Genomic DNA, 13,358 nt, shown 5'->3' with positions numbered 1-13,358 from the left:
TTTAGAAACAACAATAAATCTGACACTGCTGACTCTGTGCCGACCTTTTGCTCCCTACTAAACTGTTAACACTAAATCTTGCGGTATACACTTATATAAAATAAGAAGTAATAAACTGCCATAAGAATTAAAATTAATATCTAATGTCTCTAAACTTCTTGCTTGAACCGTTATTTCATCATATAGTTTTATTAAACTGGACATCACTTGAACGACGTACTGGCTCCAAAGCTAGGAGAACGTTCATATGCGCACTAACTAAAATTTCTTTTTTTCCCAAATCTGTCAGTCAAGATTTCGATGGCCTTTTTATAGTTTTTCTCCTATTAATGGCAATCCGCTTATAGCTTTTGCAGCTGAACCGGTAAGTAAAGATCTTAAATAGTTAAATTTCTAAATTTCTCAACATCTTGAAGCGTACTGATTTCGTGAATGGCAGCTTTATACTGAGCCCAAAACTCAGTAAAATCGCCGCTGAAAGTTTCTAAAGTAGTACGAGGTAATTTAGTATTATAATTAGTTTTGATTTCCGAAACTTGTGAAGTTGTTCCGGTTTTACCCACATTTTGAGTATATCTATTGACTTTCGATTTACATCTAATGATAGATTCGCTGTATTCTAAACAATGTTCTACTTCTGTCTCTAATTCCTGAAGCATGAATAACTTCATCATATTTTAACAAGCTAGTTTCTCGATTAACACCGAAAGCGATTCCTGCAACACTTCTAGGTTCGGATTCTCGCTTTGCAATTCCTCTTCCAATTTCCTTATTAATTTTGTTACACTGGTACGAACCGAACCTCTAATTTTTAATATTTCTCTCGACAGTTTCTTCAAAACTCATTTTCAAAGATAAATTGCATACAGATAAAAATGAAATGACTCACCTTCTGCCCTGATGCTACCAAAAACTCGATGTATGTAATAACTTACTCAATATTCCATACGCGGCATCGGTAGATCTTGATATGTTATGATATCAAATAAAGACACTTTCCTTTAACTAAAGCTATTTATGAATCAAAGACTAAGTACAAGTATTATATACAGATTACAGGATATCTAGTTCCTACCGCTCTCAGAAAACTTTTAATTAGCTACACATACGGGCGGCGCAGCGCCCTCTATCTCTTTTTTTCTACAGGTCTTGTGCCCGTATCAATTGTATGCCTGTGTCGACTTTACGGAGTCCGTTCGTTATGAAGTGAGACAACAATTATTATCATAACTATCGTATGCCGTTAATATTATTATCATATCGATCGTATGACGTTAATGTAAAATTTAATAGTACGCCGTTAACGTCTGTAGTATGCTGATTTCGATTCTGAGCCTTGTCGATATTACGCAATGTTGGTGTAAACGGCGCCGAGGCTATGAAAGTAAGGCAAACTATCGTAATATGCAGTGCAACAAGAACGTCTATGCGAAACTTTAGGGACTCATAACTGGAGATTTGACCACGTGATAATATCCTACATCCAGAACACTTCAACGCGGATGATTGGCAGTCGAACAAGTTTATAATGCGCTAAATGCATGTTAACAGCAGGAGAAAAGGGACTTCGTATTAACCATAATAAAGCTGAACAAGATGATATACAAAAGCCAAAATTTTTCCCCATGTGTAACGTGTATACAAGCCAGTTTCCCTTAGAAAGTCCTCCACAAAGGCATCCCTCCCCTTAGGTGAATAGCCCTCTAGGCTTTGCCGTAATTAAATAACCTAACCTAACAAAAGCCAAAGTCAGATAATATTGTAAAATATATATCTTTAACGTCACTATAATAAAAAATCTGATGTGTACACCACATGACTTCCTTGTACGGAATATTAAATTATACGCATTTTTTCTTGCATTTCATTTAAAATTATAGGATTGAATTAAATCTACTTCGCCGACAGCGCATAAACCAGAATAGAATAAATGCATTCTTTAAAATTCACTCTAGTATTTGTTTACATAGCGACACTCTGGCGCTAGATTCATTTAGCAGTATTATATTTCGTTCATATTATAACTCATAATGCACAAAATTTATATCATTTAAAAAATAGAATTATCTAATCGTTGCCACATGTTCTATTCAAATACTATAATAAAGCTTGAATGATGTATAAAAGAAATTAAGCAAACAAAACAAAAAAAGAAACAGTTTCTCACAGACGATTGAGTATTTCTCATTCAATTAATTCAGTTCTCACTTCGCGAGAAGGCAAAAATACATATAAACTCAAAATATCTATATTAAAAATTAAGAAGTAAATCTTAAACACTTATTTCCTCCAAACAATTCTAGAAAGGATTAAGCATGATTTAATTGGCTATAATAAATGAAGGCGTTATCTTTGTTGTTGCGAAGCTAAGTTTCTCTAGATTGGCAACAAATCCACTAGTATGCTGTTTCAAATGTAAACAATCAATGGCCGCCATAAAAAAAAGCTTAGCGGCACTTAAACAACTTTAAAATTGTTGATAATTCTAAAAATATTGCATACAGATTTACTAAAGGCATAAAAACCTTAACCGGAAGATAAAAGCAACATAATTCAATCATTTTTAAAGCAAGAAATGTACAATTTACAAACATATACGAGTAAACAAACTGAGATCACTGAGCCGGGTAACAGAGTGGATATATATATAAATATATTTATATACGTTTGGTGCGGCCGATTGCAACCAAAATACGAGGTGCACATCTGCATGTTATAGCAGTCCTGTATACAAAATTTCAACGTTCTGAGGCTACTCGTTTTGAGTTATGCGAGATACGTACGTACATACGTTCGTACAGACGCCTCGAAAAATCCTCTTCAGAATTAATTTTAAAGCAGTTTTATAATTTTTTTGGAGGAAACGAGTCTTTTATTCTGTCCTTACGTACAGATATCACGCAAAAACATCGTTAAATTGCATTCGATAGCGGTCAAAATGGATATTTTCGTTGGAAATATGCTGCCTGAAACTTTTCGCGATTACAATACTTCTTTTTTACTTCGTACAAGGAAGTAAAAAACATTCTAAAGCATTCATTAAACCATGTGTGAACACATGACGTCTGGAAGTTACATCTTTAGATGTAAATTGTGAACCGTAAATGAACTCATTGACTCACTCGAGGGAAATCGCAGCAATACATAAAGAAACGAAAAGAAGAAATTCGCAAAACTTCGAAGTTAGACATTGGGAATGTATACAGAAAGAAGGCAGTCGTTTTTGGATTAGAGTTTTAAATCAAAATAGTACGATGTACGATCGTTGACGTGCGATCAATCGCGTAGAGGTAATGTTTTTCGTTGTAGAGTCATTAGGTTATTTTGAAGCAAAAGTTGCAAAAAATGTGAATGCCGGGACTTGAACCTAGACCTCTTGAATACGCGAGTGTGCTACCGTTATATGACGAAGGCATGCAGAAAGGAGGAAAACAATACTTTATATACTCCCCCTTTAAAGGGTGACTGGGTATTATTGGACCCAATCGCCAAATTGTGGTAGTGGAGAATAATTATCCACCACCTTTTAGTTAGGGCACCATTTGTAGAGATCTTTCTTTGAATTTTTCGAGATGAGAAACTGAAGAAATCCGCAATGCCCTCACCGGAACTCGAACCTGGACCTCTCGATACGCGCCGAATGTGCCACCGTTATGCCACGAAGGTATGCCGGAAGGAGGGAGAAATTACCTTACATTGTGTTGATTAAAAAATAGCATAGCTGACTCTTTCTGTTCGTGCAGAAAAGTGTTTATTATAACTGTATTGTCTTTATAATTTTTAATTCATATTAGCAGTGTTTTTTCTTCCAATGTCTGAATGTATTGAATAAGTGGCAGAATTATGTATATTCCATGTAGCCAGTAAACATTCCGCCAATTTAAACTAAATTTAATTAAATAGGAGAAGAAAAATATTATATCCATTTTCTTCCCCCTTTCCTTTAAAGGTACCAGATTTAAAGGTATCAGGTTCCATTTGGAAATACCCACATTTAACTCACAGATACTCTTTCATTAATCAGGAAGCGAAACCCGCCAAAGTATCTTGTTCTTCAGATTCATGAACTGAATTATTTGAAATTTATTGCTGTTGACAGAAGATAGTTTCTCGTAGCTGTCGATAAAGCCTTCAAAATTTTTCTTCGTACCGTGATAAAAGACATTGTACCATTTAAAAAAAAGCGAAAACCATGTTGCTATCCCGTTTTATCAGTGGCAAAATTTCTGGTATTCTAAGTTCAATCTTTAGATCATTTTCTCATATGAATAAAATTCGTTTTTCCGTTATTAAAGTGTCAGTGTGGTTTCAAATATATCTGACGGTCGTAAAGAGCATTAAAATTTCAAATGTGAGAATACTAAATCTTACGTTTAGAAAGAAGAAAAAAAAAAAATCTGAAAGGTTTCAGATTTTAAATTATGTCCAAAGGGGCGTTTTGAACGTTTTGTGTGTTACCTTTATTTATTTTATATCAAGTTCTTTGCATTTAAACTATAAAATTCAGTTCAATAACAATGTCGCAAAATAATTTTAAAATGAGAATCTTTGGAATTTCCGATACACAGTTCTGCGCGCTGGAGATAAAAAGGTTTTTTTTTTTTTTTTTTTCCTTCGTAGAGTGTTGCCATTGCTCGCTTTGAAATCCTTGAGATTATTAATGAAAAATTCGGTAAAGTTTTACAAAATATGAAATCGACAATAAAACAAATTCCAAATTTGGTCTTCCACATGCCCATATTCGTAGGAGGACTACGTCATTCAAAATTCGATGGCTCTATGTACCGTTGTTTTATCACAATGCGAGAAATAGACTTATACATTTATGCATATTTTTCATTATTTAATTTCTTCAAATATAATGCAATACTCTAACATTCGGTGGCAACAGTTTGAAAAGGGAAATGGACATTTATAGTGATTCAAGAACAACATTTATAGTGAATTAAAAACGCAAAACGATTACAATAGTCCTTCAGGGACAAAGCTCGTTTGGACTAAAAATATCTTTTATACCTAATCATAGATGGTCACCTAAAAATACAATTTTGATTGGTTCTGTAAAATTATCCATAAATCTTCTTTAATTTGTGAAGTGGGTTTCTGTAAGGTCTTTCACATTCACGAAGATTTATCTCTTTAAGGTAATGACATTAATTCCAATCTCTTTCTTCCGAACGCTTTCAAAATTCTAATATCTAAACTTCTAAACTTCACGTTTCATTACTTTTATTCTGAACAGATAGCAAGACATTTTCTTATGCTTTGCTTCACCCATTAATTTCCATATCAATACGGTAGTTATACCTCTGACACATTTTTGCTTCTTAGGAAGAGGTTCTTAAATCTAATAATGAGAGAAATAGATAGAGTTTTATTCAAACTTTACACAAAATTTATCTAAGGTTATTTATCTTTTTTCTAATTGAGTTGCTTTTATTTAATAATACCTTGGCGTATTTCTTTTCTAATCAGCAGCAATACAATTAATTTACTTTTATGATTAATTTATTAAATAAAAGATAACATAAAATCGCATTACTTGTATAATGGTGTTGGTAGCTTTATGCTACAACGGTGCATTGGGTATTCACAACTTTAGAAGAAACTTACAATGGTTCCAGTATGCCAATATCCTTTTTCTTCATAAAGATATCGGCTACATAAAGTTGCCGAAACTGAGGAGAGATGTGAAAATGAATATGCATTTTTATGATTTTTACAGTACTGTACATGCAAATAAAAAAGATTTTATAATTTTCTACATAGGTATTTGGCCCCAATGGGATGCTAACTTGCGGAGAGCAGAGGCCAACGGGAGTGAAAAGTCATAACGCAAAAGGGTCAACTGCTGTTCCAATATTCTTCTCGTTTGCCTCCCGTTATCAGGAGTCGTATTTAGCAGAGATGGAGCATTTTCTCAGTGTTGTTCAAGGTATGAAGAAGAACTACATTTACTATTGTATTATATTTATAAGAAAACTGTTCTGCAAGAGCGAAAGCGAGATTTTAAACTTCAGAAACAGATCGGCAAATTTCATCTTTTTACTTCCTTTTACAGAAGTAAAAAGAAAGTATTGTAATTGCGAAAATTTTTAGACAACATATTTCAACGAAAATATCTATTTTGATCGCTATCGAATGCAATCTAACGATGTTTTTGCGTGACATCTGTACGTAAGGACAAAATAAAAGACTCTTTTCCTCCAAAAAAATTATAAAACTGCTTTAAAATACATTCTGAAGAAAATTTTTCGTGGCGTCTGTACGTACTACATACGTACCTCGCATAATTCAAAAACGAGTAGCCTCGGAACGTTGAAATTTTGTATGTAGGACTGCTATAGTATGAAGTTGTGCACCTCGTATTATGATTGCAAACGGCTGCACCAAACGTATATAAATATATTTATATATATATATATCCACTCTATTACCCGGCTCAGTGATCTCAGTTTCTTTACTCTTATATGTTTGTAAATTGTGCATTTTTTGCTTTAAAAATGATTGAATTATTTTGTTCTTATCTTCCGATGAAGGTTTTTGTGCCTATAGTAAATCTGCAAGCAATATTTGTATAATTAATCAACAATTTAAAAGCTGTTTAAGTGCAGTTAAGCCTAATTTTTAAATAAGATGGCGGACATATTTGTTTACATTTGAAACAGCAGAATAGTAGATTTGTTGCCAATCTAGAGAGACTAAGCTTCGCAACAACAAAGATAACGCTTTCATTTATTATTGCGAATTAAATCATGCATAATCCTTTCTGGAATTTTTTCGAGGAAATAAGCGTTTAAGATTTATTTCGTAACTTATAATACAGATATTTTGAGTTTTTATGTATTTTTTTAATATAGATATTTTGAGTTTTATGTATTTTGCCTTGTCGCGAAGTGAGAACTGAATTAATTGAATGAGAAATAGTGAATCGTCTGTGAAAAACTGTTTCTTTTTTGTTTTGTTTACTTAATTTCTTTTATACATCGTTTTAGATTTATCATAGTATTTGAATAGAATATTGGCAACGATTAGATAGTTCTTCAAATAATATAAATTTTGTGCATTCTGAGTTACAATATGAACGAAATATAACGCTGTTAAGTGAACCTAGCGCTAAAGTGTCGCTATGGTAAACAAATATAGTGAATTTTAAATATTTATTCTATTGTGGTTTATGCGCTCTCGACGAAAAAGAGTTAACTCAATCAAATAAGTTTAAATGAAATGAAAAAAAAGGTATAATTTAATATTCCGTACAAAGAAGTCATGTGGTGTACACATCAGATTTTTTTTAATGCATTTTCTCCAACTTAAGGACAACATGACATGATATTAAAAAGGATTCCTTTAATTTTACCAGCATTTATTTCTCATTTCTAAATTTAATCCTTTCCTTCTATTTATATTTTTAACCATTACTGCTAAATATTAAAACTTGGGTGAAATATCACCTACAGTAGCGAAACAAACAAAAAAAAAAAAAGACTTTAAACCGAAGTCGCTAATTATTTTATGTGTGCAAAATTTCTACCCATCTTAAGTCACAAAAGAAAAGAGAACACAAAAAGTAAAACAACTGTAATTATGTATTACCTTTTGCCATCTTTGTGGTAGTAAGTTTATCCCATAATTCCTGTTTTAAAGTCAAAAAGGGTCTCTTGAGGCTATTTTCACATACCTCGCATGATCGAAGACTTAACAAAAGAAGGAGCTCATTGATTATTGGATGAAATAGTAGTCCGTAAGGGCATAGCCAGGTTTATACTTTATTTGGGTTAAACTTTCCAGCTAAAGTTCCTGTAAAATTTCCCCCGTATTTGAAAGCAATCTGAGGTCTGGCGCTATCATAAAGAAAGGTAACGCTTTGGCCACTGATGAGAGCTAATTGCTTAATTGGCACTTCTTTTCTCTGTCTGTTCAGATGTTAAGAGCAGAAGTCAGTATTTATTTTAGTTTAGTTACATTCTTACCGATTATTCTCTGGCTATCACCCTGCTGTACACTTAAGAAAATCTTTTCGGGATGCACCTTTTCATTCAAAGTTAATGGCACATTTTTGCAACTCGGCACACAGTTCTTCATTGCTTAAACATTATAGCATTTTGCTCAGTTCTCATATTCTATTACAATTCTTTCCAATAATGGTTCGCTTTTGTAACGAGAAAGCAAAGAAGCACAGGTTTCAACTCTTTCCTGTCGATATTATGTGCCCACCGCCGGTCGAGCATAAAGTGAACGTTCCATCCGAGCGAGCGACCTGGCTGCTTTGAGTTTACGTGGTTTTTAAATGTGTAACTTGGATAAGAGCCAGTCTCTCTTAAGAAGTCCTCAACGAATGCATCCCTCTACTTAGGCAGATAGCTCTAGTGTGCTTTGTCATAATCAAATAAACATTTCCCTGATATCTGGGCTACTGGATGTGGTTCATTTTTTACGGTATGCCTCAGGACTTTGTCCAAAATCTCCACTGGAATTTAGTTTTCCCTGGAATTTTTGAAACCAGTAGCGACGTGTTTTATCATTAAATCGGTATCATTTCATCGTCTCATTCCTATATATTACAAATGCTGCGACGAAGTGAGTCTGCTGCATTGCCCTAATGAAACTCGTATAGTAAATGGTACGTGAGGCGCTCCATATAACTTTTAATTTTAAACTGTTAAATGCGGGAGTTACTCTGACAGACTCAGCCGTCTTTATATATTCTATTGCTATATTTTTTGTTGGTCAGAAAGATTCAAATACTTAGTATCATTTTCAATGATCCGAACACATTTTGCATCTGAAAAACGGTAGTTTGTAGTTTAAAAGAATGAAAGTACGTGAAATTTAAAAATTTGTCAAGCTTAAACTTGCCAAACAGTTAAACTTTAATGACATAAAAACATATTTAACAGATGTCTTATGCTGCGGTAGATGGTATTGTGCTTAAGCTGACTGCTAGCCCAACTTTAGTGGGCGCTTTCGCCTTTCGCTTATTGTTTATTTTTGTGTGTTCGCGGGTGTAATATCGCTCTATCCGTAACCGACGGATATTTGAAAAACAAGTGTCTGTCTACTTTAAAAGTGACATATCTTAATTATAACACACTACGACATGATAATTATAATAGCAGAAAAAAATTAGGATAAATTTATTAACATTTTTATATACATGAGGTTTTTGGCTCAATATTTGAAAAAAATCTTTTTTTTTTTCCGCCTCTTTCTCAAGTATTTTAGTCTAATTTGCAGTTACAATACCTGGGATGGAAAATGCCACACCATGTAGGGGTAACTGGAAACAGACCAAACTTTCCACATAGGTAGATAATAAGAGACTTAACAAATGATTTAATTTTTGAAAACGTACAACGCTATGAAACTTAGATATGCATGGAATCAATAAGATATTGCAGCTCCATTTCGGGCTATGCATTCTTGAACATGATGTTTCACTGAACATTATGTGTCCGGATCATATTCTGTGGTACGGTGTTTCACGCTTGTTTAATGTGATTCGATAGTTCATGTTTGTGTTGTAGAGGAGGGAAGGTATTCTTCCGATGCCCAGTTATGGCACACTTATGATGTATGTTCTTGTGTAATTGGACAGTCCAAAAGTGCATATGCCTACTTTGCAGAGCATTTAGAGTGAGCCTAGCAGTGTGTGGTTAGGAGTTATCTTGTTGAAAAAAGGCGTTTGGTATGCCCTGAAGGTGCATACGGAGATGTAGTTACAATACATCGTACCATAAACAACGTCTCGTTTATATGTTTGTAGTGAGCATCAGGAGAAAAATGGTAGTATTAGCAGTGACGGTACTCGAAAACAACATTTCACGCTGACCGGCCGTATGAACCCAAAAGGCCTATCACACGTGTTGGGAGAAGGGGATAGGTTACTTCGCACTCCATGGTGATGTCGCGCAAGAGCTGCAAGGCCTTGTTTCTGGAAGGTCGCGCGGTATATAGCTCGAAAATAGTTGAGAATTCGCGTGGTGGCTATGTCACTTCCACACCTTCAAACACAGATCGTCATCTGTGAGGCACAAGTGAGAGATTTCTCACAGACGACCTCACTGTTCCTTTCAGCACTCTTTACAGCTCCGCTGTCAACACGATTGCAAACAGTCACAACAATGATTAGCTGTTACGGTTAGACACCAAACCTAAATTCACCAATGCGATGCGAACTGTTCGCATGGATACTGCAACAATAGAAACGTCCAACAACTTTGCAAATGCAAATTGTGCAAATTTGCAAATGCAAATGCAAATTTGCAACTTTGCAAATTGTGGACCCTTGGTCAGATATGCTGTAACTCCATTTGCGATGATAAGTAAACTGTGACATGTGTCTCCTTGCCTCAGACTCTTTAGGCTTTGCATATTTCTTTGTGGGTCCATAGTTGCCAAATCTTACTAGCAGCTGTGCCCATCAACCTTCGTTTCTTGCTCGATACTTCATCAATGTTCAACAAGGGGTATGAGGGCCTAACAGAAAGCTTTCTCGGAACTCGTCCGTTTATTGATACTGAGTACGACGACGGCTTAAACACACTAACTTATCTTCTTTTTTGACCACACTCGAATACAGCCAAATAAACCTCGTGAAAACCCCGAGACGTATGGCTTTGTGCTTTGTTTGAAAACTTATATCGCGCATGCTAATCGTCTGATTGATTTGAAAATGCGTTTATTTGCATAGCTTGTACATGCACACTTCAAAAGGAATTAATATGATATTGCTTATGCATCTGTTTTAAGTGGCAATTTCTCTGTCAAGCGAAGCATTTTAAATGTACTGTGCAGCTGCGCCAACAAGGTTGGTGTAACTGTAACTGTCACCAGTGAACGTTATCCAAGGATTCTGAAAGTTATTTTGGAAATGAATATGAAGAATTTATGATTCCTACAAAACAAGAAGGATACCACACAAACATCTAGGGCATGCATGGATTTGTTTTGGAGCAGATATTTCTAAATATCTTAATTTTTCATTATGATATCACTTCTAGATCGTCTCAGTTCCTGATTTAACATATGCTGATTTAGAGATCCCTAAAGCATGTGGGGGTATCTCAAGCAAGATGTTTTCCGAACACATTGTGTCACAGTATGTTTTTTTCTAATGGCGGGCACTTGCCTATGCCTGTATCAGCCACTCCTAAGGCCAGATGTGGTTGTCTCTTTATTATGGAGGCACCTAATAGGTGGGCCATCATTGCCTCCTATGAAGGAACAGATAATTTTTATATCCATGCCTTCTTCGGGATTCGAACCCGGGCCCTTTGTGTCACAGTATTGGGAATCAAAAATTGCATCAGAGCTGCATCCACCTCTATCTGGGGAGAGAGATGTTATGCGAGAGAATGTAACTGAAAGAATGTGAGGTGTAATCACATAACAAAAGCCATATTCAAATACAGGCAGATAAAGACATTCCTGTAACAACACATCGACATAAATATTAATAAATAGAAAGCATTTGTTCACTTATATGGTTTAGTTAATGCACTATGATTTTGCCACATCCTGTACAGGGTTTCTCAAACGTCCTTCCCATACATTTAGATTCATTATAACTTTCTAATTAACAGAAACATTTCAATGAAATAAATTTGTACTATGTTTTTGCCTATAAAGTTTTAGCTGACTATCATACATGATGAAAATATCTCAGGTTGCGAGTGATCACAGAATTCCACGATTGCGTTAATTTACGAAAAGCCGTAAATATGCGTTCTAGCGCGTCGAATTTCCAGCAACATATACCAAAAAGAGCACCGAGCATAAAAAACATCTAAAGGAGGTATGCAAACTTTCTTCAAACAAAAAGCGTCCCGGATTGCCGTAGATTGCTCAGATCTTGTAAGTCTAAGCTTCCGTGTAAATATACTAAAATATAAAGCTGAAGCGTCTTCTGGGCTACTTAACAAAATTTTGATTTACATATTAAATAAATAAGAATATTCGAGAAATTATGTACTTATCATGTCTTATACTTAACTTTAACAAGATGTTTACTCTAGTAAAAACTGGTTTAACTTTTATTATTATTTTGCAGGCTTTGAAGAATGTGAAGTTAGCGTAGAATCTGTTTTGGCCATATCCAGAATAGCATCAGCGTGTGAAGAAGCGGTAAAAACTGGAAAGAGTGTCCCACTGCACTGGGACAAGCACATGAATGGACTTTAAACAATTATTATAGCAAAAGATTCCTAATTATATCACATATGTATTTTATCTTAAAAAAAATGCTTTTAATGAAAATCGTATGTATTTTCCAAAAATTAAAATTTTACTTTTATTTACGAGAGATTGTTTGTGTTTTTAAATGATATTTTGGTATAACATAATGATAATAAATTACTTTAAAACCTTATTATACGGTTCTGCACATTGATAACCAACTGTTTGACGCTTTAGAAATGTTATTATGAGTAGGGAAATTCTGCCAGTGTTGTAAATAATAGCTTTCAAACAAGGGAGTTATCGCCCGTTGTTGGGTGCTGAAAAAATAGATGTACAAGTTTATTACTATGGTCGAAGGGGCAGTAATCGGGCATTAAGATATAAGTAAGCAATGAAAACACGCTTGGAGAATTTCGTTGCTAAATACTTTTGAAATAAATATTTAAACATTCAATTCATTATAGAAATACTGTAATCAAGCATTTTTACAAGATGTAGGCCAATTTTTGCCAATCAAAGCTTCATACATGTTGTCCAAGTTGCATGTAGTGTTCAGAACATAAGCAACAAATTCCTTTTTCAACACACTAGGATAAAATTGTTGAAAAGGGCTTTTGCGATCAGTGCAATGAAAAGCCAACTCAATAGAAAGGAGACGCAGATAGCAAATACCTGCACAGGTGACAGGTGAAAGCCGTCCGGATACCCGAGAGACTAATCGGGTATTGTCCGGAGCCCGCAACTGTTTAGTACGACACCCCCAGCGCCCCACAAGGAATTCATTAAGGTGCTACATATGCTGATGAAGACATTAAACTATACATTTTACACATTGCTACACAGATGATAAGTAACTAAAATATAGATACTAAGTAAACGAAATTTCACAGATAATTACGAATGTTGAAACAGATATTTAAATACTAATGCAGAGATTATGCAGATACATAGATGCTAAATGCACTATAGTACAAAGTCCGTAATCCAGACTCGTCAGGACTTCGACGATTCCGGATTAGGGATTTAAATCTGGTAAGATGGCATGCGGAAATTATCCAATTAAAAATATGAAACCGTAATTTATGAAATAAAGAGCAATTATGATCTAAAGGGTATGAAAATTTACAAAAAAAAAAAAAAAAAAAAAAGCTTAATATTTATTTGTTTACTTTAGTAAA

The 13,358-nt window shown here is 34.5% G+C and overlaps 1 protein-coding gene across 2 annotated transcripts in view; it reads left to right on the top strand.

The window, feature by feature from the left end:
* Nucleotides 1–12,302, top strand: part of LOC118180101 (uncharacterized) — a 130,998-nt gene extending 118,696 nt beyond the window's left edge. For both annotated transcript variants that reach the window (XM_085823709.1, XM_085823710.1), the window contains exons 7-8: nt 5,770–5,935; nt 12,053–12,302. In XM_085823709.1, the coding sequence (XP_085679835.1) occupies nt 5,770–5,935; nt 12,053–12,183 (297 nt within the window). In that variant the 3' untranslated portion in view covers nt 12,184–12,302. The remainder of the gene's footprint in view (nt 1–5,769; nt 5,936–12,052) is intronic.
* The last annotated feature ends 1,056 nt before the right edge of the window (nt 12,303–13,358 follow it).

Source organism: Stegodyphus dumicola, chromosome 1, assembly GCF_044657685.1.
Source record: "Stegodyphus dumicola isolate Sdum_Otavi_A_Nest chromosome 1, ASM4465768v1".
Taxonomy (NCBI): Eukaryota; Metazoa; Arthropoda; class Arachnida; order Araneae; family Eresidae; genus Stegodyphus; species Stegodyphus dumicola.
This window is presented reverse-complemented; position numbering and strand designations above follow the sequence as displayed.